Below are 19,578 nucleotides of genomic sequence, written 5' to 3' on the forward strand. Positions count from 1 at the left end.
AATTTTTTGTCGCCATGCCATTGTTACGATGTAGGTGCACAAATCAGCATTTAAACTGCTTTCGATAGGCAATTATGGATAGCATTACCAAAAACTTTGGCAAGAGGGGGTAAGAATTCGTTCTATGTAAAGGAAAAGGTTGACATGGATAGCATTAGCAAAACTTTGGCAAGAGGGCTAAGAATTTGTTCTATGTAAAAGAAAAAGATGACATGGATAGCATTAGCAAAAACTTCAGTTAACATTGGTATCAATAAATTGAAGTAGTGTAGCACTTACTTGCTATAGTCAGTATTAAAGACCACATGACACCAAAATATAACCTTATCTAATTCTGTATCTGTATTTGTTTAGATGGTATAGCTGCCTCTCGGCGTAACACACCAGCTTCGCAGGCATGCGGCGCGGCGGCAGCTGGCTACATTACACCAAACGACTTGTTACACCTATTTTATTACTATTGTTCATAACAATAAAATGGCTATAGTTATACATAGTGGTCATGAGGGTTATGTATCGTTATGAATAATAGCCAAAAGTCATATATATGGTATAATAGGTAAAAATTAATATGCATAATTATATATAATAACCAAAATGGATATGCATAGTTATATATAATGGTTAAAAGGGATATGCATAATTATGTATAATGGTTAAAAGGATATACATAATTATGTATAATGATCAAGAGGAATATACATAATTATGTATAATGATCAAGAGGGATATACATAATTATGTATAATGATCAAAAGGGATATACATAATTATGTATAATGGAAAAACTAATATGTATAATCATACATGATTATAGATAAATATAGTATAATCATGTATAATTATGTATAATTGGACTATACCCTAGGGACTAATTAACACACTCCACATATTTGTCACCTTCTACTATGTACTCAGAAAAAATATAAACCTAATTGGGTAAAGCAATTCAGAGTTATTAGCGAGGAGTCCATAATTAAAGTGTTTTTCCATAATTAAAGTGCTGCTTGTTTTAAATTAAAATTCAACCATAACCAATAGCATAGAATTCAACCAATAGAATTCAACCTCTAAAACCCAGAGTTGTTTTTCTCCTGAGTGTTTGTAAACTTAGTGTTGTCCTCACCTTACTCTTCCCCAGCTCAACTTGCACCATGTCATGAGCTGAAGGATCACAGAAAACTGCAGGAAACACCTTCATACCTGGTTCCACCTGCAATGGACCATGGGACAGGCAGTTATTGGTATGGTTACATGTACATGTACAATGTCATGTAAACACAAGATTAAGGATGCCAACTGTGACATTACGTTATGTAACTGGCAAATATCTTGACAAGACTAGTACACTTCCATAATTGATTGTTCCTGGTGCATGCATGTAGTTCTAGGTGGGGTAAGAATCAATTTTTGTCCACTAACAAATTAGTACATCTAGGTTCTGAAGGTATAATAATTATAATGATTGACCTGGAAGGTGGTTGTGAGCTCTTTGCCATAGGCAGAGAAGGACAGAACTCCAGTGGCCACGTTAGCCATGCAGCCAATGACGAGACCTCGCTTAGCTCCCTCTGGGCCCATGGCTGCCGCGTAGTCACCAGCACAGATCATAAAGCAGTTCTGCCGGGTAATTCTGTCCAATGGTAAAAATCCTTATATATAAATTAACCAACAATTCCAAATAAATAAGTTGAATCCAAAGAAGAAATTATTCAAGGAAAGCATATTCCACTCCATCTCCTTCCCCATTCCAAAATGGACTGTACAATATCAACCTTTTCCAAGTAGTGCTCCTTATTATTAAGTGTTTCAATACCCCCCCATGTAGTGAGTTATACAGTGCTTCATAGTTACAATTCTTCTCGAAACCCTTATACAGTGCTTTTGAGTAAAAGATATGAAAAAAGATAAAAGATATGGTTTTCAATAAGTGTGTTATCAAAATCCCCTACAGCTAGTGCTTTTTATTATAATTCTTGAAACCCCCATGTGGTGCTTTTTAGTAAATGTGTTCTACATCGTAGAAACCCTCATTTTAAAAGTCCTTTTTAGTAAAAAGTGTTTTCAAAATCCGAAGTTTGATGTTTTGATGTTTTATTAGAAATCCATTAGATTAGAATGATTAAACATCTAACCTATTCTTCCTGGATTCATAATATACATAGTCATTACAAATTCACAATACGTATTTACAAATTAAGATGATAACATACATGTAACATATTCATGACACTTAACATAACATAACTAGCATACAACAGTACAGAGCATTTAAAAGTAACTAAGGCCACACCGACTTGATGTTATGGATGACATCCGCGCCCGCACTGATTTTCGCCTGTCTCTAGGCCTGGGTACTCCATAATAGTTAGCGACAACGTGGAGCCGGAGGATGGCACCCAGGCTACCGAAGCTCCACAACTCAAGAACTCAGTACATACGTACAGTGCCGACTCATAAATCCCCCAAAAAGCCGGCGTGCGCTGTCTTGTCATATAGGAGTACGGCTCTAGTATGTACTGCCACAAATTCACAATACCAGCTTTGTATTCGTGTTGTTTAGTAGCAGTTTTATTTTTGGCCGGAATTTTTTTTTTTTATGCGTGCACTAGTTTAGGGGTCTTCAGAGGATGTCATCCATAAAATTAAGTCGGTGTGGCCTAATACTTAGCAGCACGCAACAATTAAGGATTGTTTTTTGGAAGTCAGAGGTCAGATTACAATGTTATAGTATTTAGCACCTAGCTAGTGCATGTACATTACCACCAGTGCTTTAAGGGTTGGTTTAAACTTTTATCTATCTTGTATGACAACATATCATTTATGGATTTTTATGTAGATACCTATGGGGTCATGAATTGATGTTGCACAACTGTGATGTGCAAGTGGGCTTCTATCACGTGGTGAGCACGGGCGGGGCACGACCTGTCTTAGCCAATCACAGTGTAAGCTTGATCCGCCCCAGCCAATCGTAGTGCAGATCTAAACGTGCTCTTTTGGACTAATTTTTTGGTAAGTTGTTCGAACCTTTTTGAAACAAATTTTTATTTTGAGGCTAACGCCTTCAGGATGGCCTCCCGGGGGCTTTTTACCGTAGTCAGAGAAATGGAAGCCATCTTGTTGAAAGATTAAGTTCAAACATGAGATTCATGGGGGTCTATATGACCCGTAGTTGATCTTTTGTGTTTGTTTGTTTGTTTGTTTGTTTGTTTGTTAGAAAAAAGGATCACAGAGATTCTATTGTAATCCAGACCAAACTGATTTAGTAAAAAAACAACAGAATACGCATGTTCATTTCTCTACAACAATGTACAAATGTATCTCTGACGAAGGCATGAGATCTCCGACCTCTACTTGAGTTTCGGGGAAAAGTAAAAACATGGTTTTTCGAAAAAAACGGCAAAGATAATAACGAAGATTGCTTTGTTATTAGAAAAACTACTGGAACTCGTGATTAGCCCCACACTTTTAACAAAGGCCTGTGCTAGCCCTTATTGTTTAAGCAATTAGGATATGTTAGGTTTTATTCTACATCAGGCCTTATTCAACACATATTTTACTTGTTTGTTATTTTTGTAGTTTGCCATACATTGTACCATGTGCAAGTGTCATACAATAAAGTTCTTCTTCATATGTAATGCATTGAATAATGGTCAACTGGCATTACACACAGTTCCAATGAAGAGAGACTGCAAAATGTTGGCATTGTAATATATTAGAGAAGAAGACAAAAAGAAGACCTACGTCTCATAGACATTGCCATGCTCGTCACCCATGGTGCAGGTAACTTGTCTGATCTTCAGAGGATCAAAATCTCTCTCGTACTGGTGAAAGTCAGTTGTACAGTAGCCCACGTACACCTGATTTGGGTCCTGTTGTGGGAAAATCCTGACAGCCCAGTAGTATGTGGTAACCTACAGGAAATGACAGGGATAAACACTACAGCCAAGAAAAGCCAGCTAGTACCTGACTAGTATAATTATACTATTATATAATGATGCATATGTATAGTACTTGAACAGTGCAACAGGGTGCAACGGGGTATCTCAGAAATCTTGGTGTTAGGATTTCCTTTATACTTTTCTTGATTATACATGTACATACCGTAAGGTATTTTTCTTTCCTACAATATCGTTTTGGTAGCTAATTCTGGGTGATGGGTTCAATTGCACAATGCAAATTTTTTGTATAATTTTTCATTGCAAAATCCTTTTATCCCGTAACATTTATTAACTTATGCAGCTCAGATATGAGAGGTTAAGGAAAGTAAAATTCTGCTGTTCTTGTACATGTAACGTTGCATATTGTAGCTACTAAGAGAGATATCCTTTGTGGATTCCCATCCACAGTACACTGGGTGCCATCCATTTTGTAACGGGACTCCTTTGCACTCGCTAGCCCCCAAAAAACAGAGTAGCGAGTGCAAAGGAGCCTGGGTACAAAACAGATGGCACCCAGGCTACACACAGTGCTTTTTCTTCAATCAGATTATTTCCTGAAAGAGACGGTTGCTAAACTTGAGGGTGTGAAGAATCAAAACCCAAAACAAACTGGGGTGTGCTTGCTTAATCTCCAAGCAAGTATGAAGCCAATCCAGCTAAATCCAGACAAATGCAACTGAAAACTAGAGTTTGTGAAACACAAGCCTTCGTCAGGCACATTTATTTTTAGTGTTACTTGGTGTAAACTTTAAAGTTGTTATGTTTAACAAAAGGGTTATTTTTTGTAGGCGTTTGTGTGTTTGGTGTGTGTGTCTGCCGTTTGTCAGATTGTGATGACGATAAGTTGAAATGGCTTTGTGGCATTTGGAGGTAAATTGAAGGAATGTCATACTTGGGGTAGTGGGAAGTTAAGTGAACTAGTATTCTTTGGTTTTTGAGTACTGATGCCACATACTATTAGATTCTTGTCTTTGAGCCATAATCTGATCACACATCTATGTACATCAGTCTGATTTCTTACAGACTACAACTTGCAATGTTTAAGTTTGAGAGACAATTGTATCACTATAATCAATAGGGTTCTCCTCAGTGCAGCACCCCAAGCGACATGACTATATTTCATCCATACCATGATATGGACTATAGAAAGGCCGACATTTGCTCAGGAGCAAAAACAGCATATTTCAGTCCATCTTCCTCCTCATTCCAAATGGACTATTCCATTGCAACCTTTTCCATCCAGTTTCAAGTGTTTCAATACCCAAAGTCTGTACTGCAAAAATGAAGCATTCCAAGATCTGATCTGATCCCACAATGCAAGATTTTTAAGAATGGACTTTTCAAAAGATACAAATGTACGTTTACCTGGTGCAATATGGAGAGCCCAGTCCGAAATAGAATTTCCCGAATAGACTTCAGATGCAAGAAGGGAATCTTCCCATGCCCATGCAAAATGTACCATTCCAGAATTGTCTTTGCCTGGACTTTTCCAAGATCACCCGAGTCCAATGCACATTCCCCATTTTGAAAAATTGACTCCAAATTTATATCTGGGCAAGATTACTCATTCCAAGATCATCTCAAATTTGACCCCCATGCCAAAATTCAGGTCTCTTCGTCCAAAAAAGAAAGTTAAGTCCATTTGTACCAAGTCTGGCTTCCTGTCCAGTCAACAACTGCTTGTATTCCTAGAAGCTAAAAAAAGTTAATTGATATTAGACCTTAAGAAGCAATTAATTCAGTGTTCCAGATTCAAAACCCTGACTACAACAGTTACTGTAGATGCATGTGGGTAATACCACAGCATCCCACCTATACAGTATTTGTACCCTAAGGCTTTCATTTTCATTCAAAGAAAACCTTTTTTCAAGTGCCACCCTCAGTCCGTTTCATAGCTTTTGTCAAGAAAGGTATGTTTTCAGTTATGACCACAGCTGATCACTATAAGCCTGGTGGAGCAGCTGTGGTGTGGGTCTGTACATGTATGTACATCATAACTTGAGTATTTGTGCATTTGTCAATAATTTTTTGTATGTATACAGCATAACTCGAAAATTTGTGAATGGATCTTAAATGATACTTGGTAGGTGAGCAACAGTTATTGAAACAAAGTTTAAGTTCAAAATGGTTATCCTATCATGTTCTTATGCTGTTGAAGAGAGTACTTTTGGGTTTTTGTATACAACATAACTCGAGGAAACATGGATGGTTATTAATAATATTTATTGGTTAAGAAGGGATAGGAAAGATGCAGGTCAAGTTCGATAATGGGCCTCCTAGTGGCTGTTTTAGGTATTGTAGCACAAAGTTTGAGGTAAAACTTTCCACAAGTGTCAGGTGAATGATTTTTGAGTAGTGGATAGCTGTTGGAGATGGGAGCAAATTGTGTGATTTGGGGACTTCTAGCAGCTTGTTTGGAACTGTAGTGGATGTTTTCCTTTTTTAAATTCTTAGTCTGTAATTCTGTTCTTTGTGAATGAAATTCATTTTTATATGTCTAGACTTTATGTAATGATTAACATATACAGATGTACGTAGTTGGCCCAATAACCTTTCCCTCACAGTTCACACCAGTTGAACATGCTAGTATAATGTCACAGAATCAACTTAACGAATGACAAATGCACAGGGAGAAACATAAGCTTTTAATAGTCCATTTCATCCGTCCATTGGCAACAACAATGACTACATTTTTAAATGTTAAAACAATATAAAAACAAAATATCTACACCTGACGAAATCACGTGTTTCACAAACTCTGAAAAAAAAATTTGTGCCAAAGAAAACTGTGCCTTACTTTGCTCCAGTCAGGTTCTTCCTCCTCAGGTTCAGCTGGTGTTGCAGGTGATTCAGGCTCCATGATGACAGAGGCTGGTCTCTTTCTCTTCAAGAGGGTATCAAGGGGTTTCTTCTTCGGCTTCTTTTCCTTGGAGGTGTCCAGTTCCCCCATCCTCTCTAGAGACTTCTCTGCCAACATCTTGAGCCTGTCCCTCTCTGTCATGTCATCCTTGAACTTGGGTTTCTCTTCACTAAACTGTCCTTCTTTGCTCTTAACAAGAGCTTCAAAATCGGTATCAACTGAAAAAAGCAGAGAAGTTCATATACACAGTGAATGTCTTGAAGGAAGAGCAGTGATGTTTACAATGTATGTAAACTAGTAATAATGTAGTAGTCACTGTAGTAATAATAATGAAGTATAATAAAATAATACAAACAAAATTGCCTTCAAGCCACACCATCTTAATTTGTTGGTTCTCAGATTTGCTTCTTAATCTTGTTCTGATGTGCAAAAAAAGATTCTGATTCTGAATCAACTCAAGAATGCTCATATTTTGCCCCCAACAGTTGAGGAAAGTCCTTTTCTTCCTAGTTGTTGCAGTTTTTCCATCTATCAATGCAGTGGTTTGATTAAAAGTTCAAAATTTGTTGTTACCTTCGCCAAGAAGGTTATGTTTTCAGAGGCGTTCGTGTGTGTGTCTGTCTGTGTGTCTATCTGTAAACACGATAACTCGAGAAGGTTTTAATGGTTTGTCTTCATACTTGGTAGGTGGGTAGGTCTTGATGAGACCTAGAAATGATTAGATTTTGGGCCCCCTGGCAGCTTGTTGTGGTACTGCAGCGGAACAGTTTTGATATTTCATGATCTAGACATGCTAGGGTCACGAAATTTGGATGGTAGGTAGCTCTTGTGCTGGGGAAGGTAGCTTCTCCTCCTCCTCCTGCCATTTCTTTAAATGGATTCAATTTCTTCACTTTTGATCTGAATGACATCAAATTTGGCATGAAGGTGGAACCCTGGTACTAAAATCAAATCACCTGCAATTTGGTATGGGGATATCTTGGATATATGTCTACAAAATTCATTCAAGCTTTGACATACACCACTTTAAAATTGTGAAAAATCGGGCTTATTGGCTATTTTCAGAAAATAAAATGTATATTTTTTGCTCCTATGCCCTAATATTAAATCCTAACTAGAGGTCGGAGATCTCATGTCTTCGTCAGAGGTACATCGGTCTAGAGAAATTAACATGCGTATTCTTCACTCTTTTTAATAATCAATTTGGTCTAAAGAACAAAAGAATCTCTGTACTATTTTTATGGTACAGAACACCCTGAAACGGTTTGCCGCAGATTATACAGATGCGTCGTCACCCGTGTTAGCCCCCCCCCCTACATTATTTGAGTTTGGACTGTTACTGGAAAAAAAAACGTTCAAGAAATTCTTACTGTGTTGAAAGTGTCACGACAGTGCCGCAAAATATAATAAGAGAAGATGTTATAAAGGAAAGAATCAGAACAGGGTGACTACTGGCTGCTGTTTTGTTAATTTGTCTTTATGACAAATAGAAGACTTGTGTTCTTTGTGTCCTAACATTTGTACTTCTACAGTTAGTATATTCCAAATCTAGGCATCTCATTTTTCGGCCCTTCGTGTTTTTACGGCGCGCTTGCCTTAAATTTAAGGTAATTAGATTTAAGGTCTCCAGTGGACGTCATCCATAGCAATTACTTGGTGTGGCCGTAGAAAATAACCTGACATATGTCCAACCTATCCTCCCCCTGCTGAAGTTATAGTACAATCCCTCAATGTAACGTCATTTGATCCCATCCCATTATGGGGTTCCCCGGCTATATCCAGCTGTCGGCTGTCTCCAAGCAGATGTAGGTGGGGGATAAACACAAAAGGTCCTATTACGGGGACATAACGACCTCCACGACTCTCATCTTTGAACTCAATCTTGGAGACCACCACAGTAACATGCCTACTAAATTTCATTAACTTCCATCCACACATACAAAAGTTATCCTGCTCACAAGAAAAATTAACAAAATGCCCCCTGTAGTCACAACGAAACCCCCCACGAAGCTCAGTAACAAACTTAACCTTGGTCCCGACAATAGTAAGCACCACACCAAGAATTATAATCAACATTTTACAAATACTTGAGTTATCTTGCTAACAAGCCACAAACACAAAAGGTGCACTAACGTGACGCACGGACCCCCCACGAAGCCGAAACTTGTACTTGACTTTGGCCTCAACAGCGGTAATCTGCCTGCCAAAAATCATGGACGTCGAATCATGCCTTCCAGACTTATAACGCAAAATCCGCAGTTCCCCACACTCCGGCGAGACAATTTCATAGTCCTTCTGACGAAGACAATAACCCAAAATTCAGTATGGGGATACCTTGGACACATGTCCAAAGAATGTCATTCAAGCTTTTGACATACACCACTTTAAAATTGTGTAAAATAGTTTGGACCAAAAATGTACATTTTTGTTTCCTGTGCCCTAATATTAAAACCAAAAGCCCTCAAAATTTGGTATGGGAGACTGTCGCATACAAGCCCACAGAATATTGGTGTGTGTCACTTAAAAATTATGTAAAATGGGCTCCTGTGTGCTAATACATACTGTAAACCAAATAACCTAAAATTAAGCATAAGGGTAGCTTGGCACCAAATGCTTAGACTATAGTGTTCTCAATTCTTTTTCCACACTACAAGCTACCTACAAAAAACATCAAAAGTTAACCAGTCTAGTCACAATCACGTGACTACAGCAGCTCCAAAAAAGTGATCAATCATTATCAATCAATGGTTTATTGTGGCGGCTCAAAACAACCATACAGCGGCAGCTTTTTAGCTGAATTATAGTATGGCATTACAAAGAGAGTATTTACATTAAGTTTTAATTTATACTATTAATACTTAATTAATACATTCAACTTAAAATGCCTTACGTTAGGCATACACATATTAAAACCATTTCGTTAATTTGTTAAAACATATAAATACAACAATCAGGTAGATGGGCAATGCCTGTATGTGATATGTCTCAATAAGTAGTTCAACCAGGAAAGGCTGTGTAGTCTTGCGATACCTCTCAGTTCTACATTTGAATTGAGTTACATATTTACATTATATATGATGATAGCTATTTCACTGAAAACTACACCAGATACTTACTGCCCAAGCATCTACATGTATGTCCCACTTACATGTAAAAATCAAGACCATAGCATGTCCACAGCATGAGATACCATACCCATGTACCCTGCTGCAGTACCTTACAAAAACCGCTAGAGTACCCAAAATTGACATTGACCCTCCTTTTCCCAACCTTCCCTACCAAATGTCATAAAGATACATGTACATGCACCACACCTCAAGTTATAACCAATTACAAAATCAGCAACCCCTATGTATGGTGTACCTTCTGACAAAGGTAACTAACATCATTCTGCAGGCTGTAAAATATGGATATCTACATTGTAATTGACTGATAATGGTTTAGGAGTGGAAAGGGATTTTTCCTTGATTAGCAGATGACAAAGTAAAACATTGTTCCTATTGGTTCAACATAAGTGTGGTGCTTTTCCTACTTACCTTTGTCAAGAATGGGATCAAACTCCTCTTCAGTCCTGACTCGTGGTCTGGTGAACCTGTCCCTCATTTTCACTGGCAGGCTGAGCCGCATGTACACAAAGTTTGGCTCATCCTGCTTGGTGCTGATCTTCTTGTGCACCACTTTCAGGGAAGGTGGTGCTTTGGCACTGACAATCAAGAAGATAACAGGTGAGAAAAGAAGCAGGTACAATCATGGGATCAACAGAAAGGAGCGACACATTTAAATTACTTGAGGGATCCAGGTACATTGTAGATTAGACTGAGCTGTACAATGTACACAATCAGATGCAAACAATTTCATAATTAACTAGAATTCCGAGATCTCATACCTCCATGAAATATGATCTTGATATGTAAGTGTAAATTTCTTCTTTAATTGTGCAAATAGACCTCTGCATTAACATGATATATGCATCGTGATGTATGTTAACTTTTGATTAACTTACAGATGTCCCAAGTATGACATTCTCATCATTCACCATTACGAAATCATAGAATTCCGCATTAATTATGCAAATTAGGTCATCATTTGCATAATTAGTATCTGTTGAAGTTCCGCCTGCCATAGGTTACATACATTACATGTATGTAAGTAGTATAATGCAAAACACTGTAATTATAGAATTTCCTCATTAATTATGCAAATAAAGTCCTCATTTGCATAATTTGCATTTAATTATGTACATCTCTCTCTCAGCTACCTACACACCAAAAATAATGAAAATATGTTGTTCCTGTCTGGACTTATTGGCTTTTGAACATTTCGCCAGAAAGTGCCCTGCAGTTCCAGAACAAGCCGCTAGGGGGCCCAAACTCATATGACTTCTTCCCAAGCACGAGAGCTACCTTCCATGAAAATTTCATGACCCTAGCATGTCCAGATCGCGAGATATAAAAACCGGAAGTTGCGCTGCAGTACCAAGGGAAGCCACTAGGGGGACCAAAATCTAATCATTTCCAGTTTTCGTCACACCCTACCAACACACCAAGTATGAAACCAATCCATCCAGGCGTTCTTGAGTTATCTTGTTGACCAACAGACGGACGGACAGACGGACAGACGGACGGACAGATAAACGCAACTGAAAATATAACCTCCATGACACATTTCATGGAGGTAATGAAATAAAAGCCCATTATATAATACAACTTCAATATGTTTCTGGCAGGTGAAACATAACCAATACTAATTATGTAAATAAGGGACCACAATTAGCTCCTAATTTCCATAATTGTCATCTAATTCTGTCAAGCCATAAACTATCAACTGGTTCTTGAGTTATCGTCCTTCGAAAATTTTTCGAACACACACTCCTGCAGTTCCAGCACAAGCCACTAGGTGGCCCAAACTCAAGTCACTTCTGGTGGTCACACTGGTCCAAGAGCTACATGTATCTACCATCCCAAATTTGTGACCCTGGCATGTCCAAATCACGAGATATCAAAACTGAAAGTTCTGCTGCAGTACCTAGAAAAGCCGCCAGGGGGCCCAAAATCTAATCATTTCTAGGTCTCATCAAGACGTACCCACCTACATTGTACCAAGTTTCATGGCAATGCATACAAAGCTTCTTGAGTTATGCTGTTCACAAACTGACAAACGCTACTGAAAACATAACCTTCTTGGCGAAGGTAATAATAGGAGAAGAGAGTATGTTTGAGTATAACTAAAACCAGATTGACAGATTTGTTACAATGCTATGTTATGATGTTATGAAATAAGTTTACATAAATAATATCATACATACTATGTAGTGTTACAGGACAATCCTTCTGCAGTCTATTCTTTCTGCCACAAGATAACATTTCACCTCTAACGTTAGGCATATTTGTTGTATGACAAACTTGAGTGACACTTTAAAACATACCCAGGAGGAATCCTGATGACATCAATCTCATCATTACTGATGTTACTGAACAGTGGAAGATGATGGACTGTATACCACATAGTCATCGGCCTCTTCATGTTCCTGTAAGATATACATAATATTTGATACAAAGCATAATGACCAGATAATGAAATGGGCAGTACACGTATGTCCATTGGTCTAGGCTTCCTGCTGAGGCAACAATTGGTGAAAGTAGGTTTGGGTAGACAAAGACCTGGGAGATACATGATTGTACATTCAGTTTACGAGGGTAATGTACCACCATTAAAAACGTGTGCTTTTAAGTCACCACATCAGATATGTACAAAAAGAAGTGTTAAAATAAGTAACGTTACTGAAATTGACAAATTTCTTTGCTAACACACAATGTACTAACAATAAATGTGTATCCAAAGATGATACATGTACAAGACTTACACACAGAATGGTTCATAGCCCTCCTTCAGCCCATGTACTGTGAAAAACTTGAAAGTGGAGGCATCCTATGGACGGAAAAGTAACTTCAATCAAAGTACAGCCAATATTAAGAAAATAAACTATGTACTATGTAATGTACCTTTATTGGCGTTCTAGCTAGCGTGTTCTGTCTTTATGTCATGTGACAGAATTTTGCCACTCATGACAGACAAACATTTTGCCCAATCCGTCATTTTTGGCACACAAAAATTGGCAGCTACATGTACATGTAAGTCTAGCGAAATACTGTATGCCCCCCAAAAAACGCTTTACCCCCTAGGATTGTAGTGCTTTGGAACTCAATAATTATGATGTTATACAGTGTATAATATCCCCTTTTTAGGCCAATTTCTACTAATTATTCAGCCTGCAAAAGAAGTCTGGTGGAGACTAGCTTCACACATGCATCGGCTGGTGGGGCCCTTCCTGTGCTGTTTTTGACCGACATGTTTAAAATAGACCAGGGGGTGGTGTTGTGTCCCAAACTGTGCCCACAGTAAATCTATGTTCTGGGACACCTCAGGTAAATCTGGGGTAAATCTATGTTCTGGGACACACGGGGACTGCCCAGAACCGTACATGTACCAGTATGTACATGTACATGTACATGTATGATACAGCCATAATTGCACAAAAGCATACCGTGATTCAACTGCACACGAGAAATCTCACGATATCGTACAAGACTCTGCGTCATTCTCCAGTTCTTAATACAGCGCTGCCAGATACGTAATCCCCTATTCTGTTCCGTACTTTAGGGGTGGAGCTTAGTGATTTGAGGGAGGAACCTTCTTGTGGTGTTGTTTAGCTGTTTTTATGTTATAGGCTGCCATTTTTGTTTTTCACCAGGACAAGAATAAGAAAGAATCGGTGTAATTCTTGCTCTGTAAAGTATATTTTACATTTCACCCTGGTCTTAGATCTTTTAAAACCACATGTACATTGTAGTGTCACAGACAGAGTGGCTTGTATCAGTCTGCACCAAAATGAAACGATTCTATCAGTATGTAAGGCTTCACGCATTCGAGATGGTTAGATATTTGCGAACACAATCTTGGTACAACACGTGGTACATCCAACAAATTACAAAATAATGTAGATCGACCCGATCGGCGCCCACTATGAGTCCTGGATACAACTCTGTTTATCCACCATGAGGCACGGTTCTACATAGTCATGACGTGTATCCAGCACTGTGCCTAGAGCAAATCCATGTTCTTGGATAATCATGGAGTGTTTATCCAGAACCATTTCTGGATAGTGTACAGTGTACAGTGTACAGGGGCCCGAGTGTCCCTTCCGTGCTTGGGGCGTGACTGACAGCACTTCCGGGCACAGTTCTGGAGACAGTCCCATTCTGTGTCCGCTCAGGCACAAAGGGGACAGGCACGGTTTGGGACACAACAGGCAGGGCTTAGTGTTCGACCGGTAAGCTCTCTTTTCTACTGGAAGAAGTACTAGGTGCTGGGACAGCCATGAAGTCTCATACAACTTTGGCTTCTACAGCACATTTCAAACACATAACTGACTTCCAGTAGTGCAAACTTGAAGCAGTTCAACATACATGCCCAAGGTTTAGCCTGGCCTTCTCTCCCTTTGCAAGACTGCATGCTGGTACATAACCTATAAAGAAAGTTTGAAATACATGTCATGTTATGAAACCATACTGTGCAACTTGACATTTAAAGTCCTGATGACACATTATGATCATTATAATGTATTATATATTTTACATTACTAAGTTATGATCATTATACTACAAATGTATTATATATTTTACATTACTAAGTACATGTACTGTTAATGCATCATTACATCATTGTGTAACAGATACAGCAAACACAGATATGCATTCCTGGCTCCGCCTTAACACCTCAACCAACCACAACCGACCTAGCCTGGATGCCAGACCCATAGCATACTGGCCTGAAATTTTCCAGTGCGCAGGGGTCTGGTAGGAAGACCTACATGTAGGAGAGGTACATGTATAGGGAGGAGAAGCTGTGATTGATGGCCCCTCACACCACAGGTAGCCTGTTACAAGGTTACCTCGACATTAACATTTGACACTAACATTGGCGGCTCGACATTAACATTCAATATAGCAAACCTCGTTCTAAGGGGCACACAGCACAACGTAACTTTTTTTGCCAAAAGGATAATTTTTTATCCTATTTGACTACACAAACAATCAAATATATACTTGTAGGGAACAGATCTGCCCACGTTATACGTGTACCTGTATTTAACATCCTTCATATTTACATTTATGTGTAAGTAGTTATACATCTTTTAGGGACACCAGGCCATGAATAGTCATTCAAACATCAAAGCAGGGGAATAACTTCTGAAAAAATGGTAAATACTTAAGAATTACAGTGTTTTTGCTATTCATAATAATTATTATTGCACAATGTATCCAGAGCATTAGAGAGGGGTCTTAATGCATGTACACTGCATACATGTATTAGGCCTGGATGCAGTTGGTTGAGGTCGATTGTGGTGTATAGGCATACCCTGCATTCTTTTCTCCCATGTGATGTTACAGGTGCACTTAAAAGGTTTTTATCAACACAGCAACAAAATGATTAGCACCATGAAGAAAGGACAGACAGCATAAAGCAAGTTAGACCAATGTCTGTACTACTCACCCTGTCCAATTTCGATGTCCTTGAAAGCAACTTCCTGTCCATTTTTGTCTACCATCAGCTCACCATTGTAGGTAAAGCCTTGGTAAATTGAACACAGTTCAAGTTTTAGATAAAACCCATCAACAAAATACCCTTACAACAAAATACAAACTTTACAAATGAAGTTTACTGGATCTTACTGACTCTTTTATATCATATACACTATCTATGGCAATCACTCCTGATCTTTATTTGTAATCGGATACACTACACATACGTAATCACACAAAAATAGTTTGCTTGATTTTTAAACTCACAATATCTTTAATGTTGTGAAAAAACATTGCTAGACTTTGTGTATAGAATTATTTAAACATTAAAGCATCCAGCATACAAGGTATTGATGAGCAAACAATGTTTCCAGCTTGTATATGGACAATAGATGTTTGTATATCTTACTGATGTGTTTATCATTCAGATCCAGTAGACATCCCACTACATCACCAGGCCTCCAAGTACGGCCAAAACTTTCATGGTGGCCGTGCCATTTCAGCCCCTGTACAGATCACAACAATACATAAGAAGAAATCATGAATCAAAGTCCTGTATGGCTTGTGCTAACGTCATCTGGCTATTAAAATACCCTTCTGACAAACATCCCTTCCCTTCGTAAAATTTCACCACCAACAAAACATTAATTACATACTAGATGATTGTATTTTAATACTTTAAAAAGTATCTAAAAGATAAAATTTGTTATTCTGCTAATATAGATCAATTTTCATTTGAACATTTTAATTCAATCAATCAATCAATCAATCAATCTTTATTGCGCAACAATTGCAATGGATACAATGTATGGCAAGTGTTTAAATCAAAAGATAACAACAATACTAAAATCTACTTCTAGATACCTTATTCTAACGCTACCCTATAATTGTGAGTGATGAATTATACAATATATATGGAACATGGATACAATGTTAACATCAGTTCAAGGTGTCACAGATGATATTGTTTCTTTTCTGAAGAGCAGAGGATATGAATTGGCCTATATACAAGGATATTGGTTCAGGACATGACATCAGTAAATTAAAAGTATCTGAGCTTGTCTTAGGTAAATTGAGTCCTTTTAGTGAAATGGCAGGGGGCAAGGGGGGGGGGTGAAGAAGGACAAATGTGACAAAAACAATATATTTCACTCCAATACATCCATGACGTCGTATGTATAATTGCAACAAGTTTGAACAAGCTTGGTAAGTATTATGAAGAGGAACTCACATAAAAGCCATCAAAAGCATAGGAGAGATTGTCTGCACCAAGATCCTCATCAGACCTGGTGAGTGGTGAGCACCAGCCAACTCTCATGTTGCCTGTAGACACCACTTCAAACTCAAAGTACCACTTCCCCTTCTTCACCGCATATGTCTTCTCTCCGCGGTACGTCCTTAGTCGAGTCTTTTTGGACCCATTGGCTCCCCTCAAAAGAGCTGAAAAGCAATATAAAAAAATCAGGTCTGATAGTCAAAGTCTTTGTGGTACATGGTGCAGTGGTCAAGATGCTTGTCTTGTACATGATTGTGCATGATCGATGAACAAGTACTGTCATGTATATGTGACTGCTCACAGGAAGTTCATTCATATCAATGTTTTGAAATCTTGCATGCAAATTCTATATATTAAGAAGAGAAGCTTACCTCATACGTCAAAATATTTCTGTCTACTCCATATACAGCTAACACCTACTCTGAGTCAAAATAACACTATGTTCATGGCAAGTGATACCAATTTCTCAAGTGATATAAATTTAGCAAAGGAGCAACCCATAATTTCCTGGTTCTCGCCCAATTTTTTAATCTATAATCACAAGAAATGGACTTACATGTACCAGTGCTTTTACACTGGCTCACAAGTCTCTTATTACCTGACATGTCCCAATAAAGGACCATGAACTTTTGTCCTTGTTGTTGTAGGATGCAATTTGTTATCGAGGCCTTCTGAAGAATGTCATGGATAGCTGAATTGTATACATTTGTACTACATTGAATGTTGTACCTTGAAAAAGACTGATTCCACTGATAGATCTCTTAAAATTTAGTCTCTTTTTTTTAATTTGGTGGTATACTGGGTATATGGTTAGTTACTAGTATAATTACAAGAGAAGATTCTAGATGTAGTTGTACATTGTACATGTATATACATTATATACCACCTGCTCTACAGGGTTTGAGCTTAACTCTACGACTAATTCTGCTATCTGTAATTTCCATCCCACCTCTGATGGCTGGCTCATCAGATGTGACGGGTGGTTCAATGGAGTAGCCATAAGCCAGAAGGGTGCGGATTGCCTCATACCCTTTCTCCCTGTTGTTCTGTTTAACTGACTCTGGGAGAAGGTTGTATGGTAACAGATAGGGATGTCTCTTCAACTCCTTGTCCTGGTGAAGAGTGGGCAAGAGTTATATACATGTACACGTTGGACTAAAAATAAAAGAAATAAAAAGATTTTCTTCTATCATGTTAATTCAACACTGACATTATACAATGCACAGTAATTTTAAAGACATAACTACATGGACCCAGACAGCACCAATTGTATGGCAGTATGGATATAGCTGAATAACAGAATTCACAGTAACTGTTATAGAACTGTTACAATATTGCCCAAACTGACAGCTAAACAGGTTATTTGCATGCAGCTTGCCACAAACCCATCAAGGACAATATAATTATTTTATACACCCTAAATAAAAAGTAAAAAAAGTAAATGAAATACAGCATTACAGACTACAGAGCTCTAATCTCCCACTACTTCTCCAAAAGGTATGAAGAAAAAAACACTAACTTCAACAAGGCCATGGGTCCACTTATCACGGACTCTGTCCCTTGCCCAGATGTTATGAGTATTCTCTGCCAGTTGCTCTACCAGTTCCTTAAGCTTGTTAGTCAGGGAGATTTTGGAGGTGTCCACCGGAGCAGGTTTGTACCCATTAGCCATCATGTAGCTTGAAAAAAATTTAACTGTTACTTGTACAATCCATACATTTAACTCAGATAATATACATGTACATGAATTGTTCACTGCTTTTTAAACAAACAGTATTTTCTTAACTATAACTAGTATGACTGGGGCTAACCATACAGTCATGTACATGTAGCAATAAGCTTTACAAACAATAGCAACAACATGCACTTACATGTACTTGACAATGTGTAAAGTTAAAACTTTCGATCCAACACAAAAAGTTCTCTCACCTAGAGCTTTCAACCAGTCACTCTGGTCTTCCTCTGTCAGTAGACTGACCCAGTGAGGCTTGTCACATGGCTTCTTTGAAGTGTGACATCAACACTGAGTCAAAGGTATCTGGTAGACAATGTCGACCCCGTCACAGTTAAGTGAAGGGTGATGGGTCCTGATGTAAATAGCCTCCTTCACCCCTCTCAGGAAATAGTCTTGTTAGTCTTCACTTACATGTAACTGCGACAGGGCCAACATCGTCTACCAGAATAGATACCTTTGACCCAGTGTTGACGTCACACTTCAAAGAAGCCACATGACAAGCTTCACTGGGTCAGTCTACTGAGGAAGACCAGAGTGACTGGTTTAAAGTAAAGCTCTAGGTGAGAGAACTTTTTGTGTTGGATCGAAAGTTGTAACTTACATGACATTGTAACTACCAACACAGATGAACTTTCATGATAGAACATTTATTTGTTTATTTGTTTATTTGTTTATTTAAATTTTTCACAAAGTGAAAGGGAGGGCAAAACAGGTGCGAAGCACCTTTGCTAGTTGCCCTCCCACATACAAAAACAACAAGAATGTACATTACACAGTCAACAATCAATAATACAAGTAGGGCACAAAATATCATATAAACATAATCAAGGTAACAACAATGAATGGAAGAGATAACCATATCGGAACGATATCTAGTGAGGTCTTGAGGCAATACAAGAGCTACATCCACACGAAGTGGTCCAGGTACATGGCAGATCAAGACTGTATTGAGTGTTGAATCTGTTGTAGGCTACTTTTGCCAGTTTATGTTTAAATGCTATGATATCAGACTGATGAGCGGCTCGCACACCAGTACCACGAAGGTCAGAACCTAACTTATTCCAGATAGTTACAAGTCTGGGAATGTAGGAGTGACTGAACGCTGACGTCTTAGATCTGACAGGTGTAAGCATGTACGACCTAAGACTCCTCGTGGGTCTGGTGGGAAGTGTGATATATTTCTC

The 19,578-nt window shown here is 38.3% G+C and overlaps 1 protein-coding gene across 1 annotated transcript in view; it reads right to left on the bottom strand.

Annotated features, from left to right (window-relative positions):
* Positions 1-19,578, bottom strand: part of LOC109464113 (ryanodine receptor 3-like) — a 206,779-nt gene that overhangs the window by 134,084 nt on the left and 53,117 nt on the right. The window contains 13 exon segments of the mRNA XM_019761046.1: positions 1,127-1,213; positions 1,471-1,633; positions 3,745-3,914; positions 6,739-7,019; positions 10,338-10,504; positions 12,227-12,328; positions 12,665-12,729; positions 14,268-14,326; positions 15,355-15,432; positions 15,793-15,889; positions 16,615-16,823; positions 17,609-17,771; positions 18,179-18,338. Coding sequence (XP_019616605.1) covers positions 1,127-1,213; positions 1,471-1,633; positions 3,745-3,914; positions 6,739-7,019; positions 10,338-10,504; positions 12,227-12,328; positions 12,665-12,729; positions 14,268-14,326; positions 15,355-15,432; positions 15,793-15,889; positions 16,615-16,823; positions 17,609-17,771; positions 18,179-18,338 — 1,801 coding nt within the window.

The sequence above is a fragment of the Branchiostoma belcheri genome, unplaced genomic scaffold (assembly GCF_001625305.1).
Source record: "Branchiostoma belcheri isolate BF01 breed outbred unplaced genomic scaffold, Haploidv18h27 scaffold132, whole genome shotgun sequence".
Taxonomy (NCBI): Eukaryota; Metazoa; Chordata; class Leptocardii; order Amphioxiformes; family Branchiostomatidae; genus Branchiostoma; species Branchiostoma belcheri.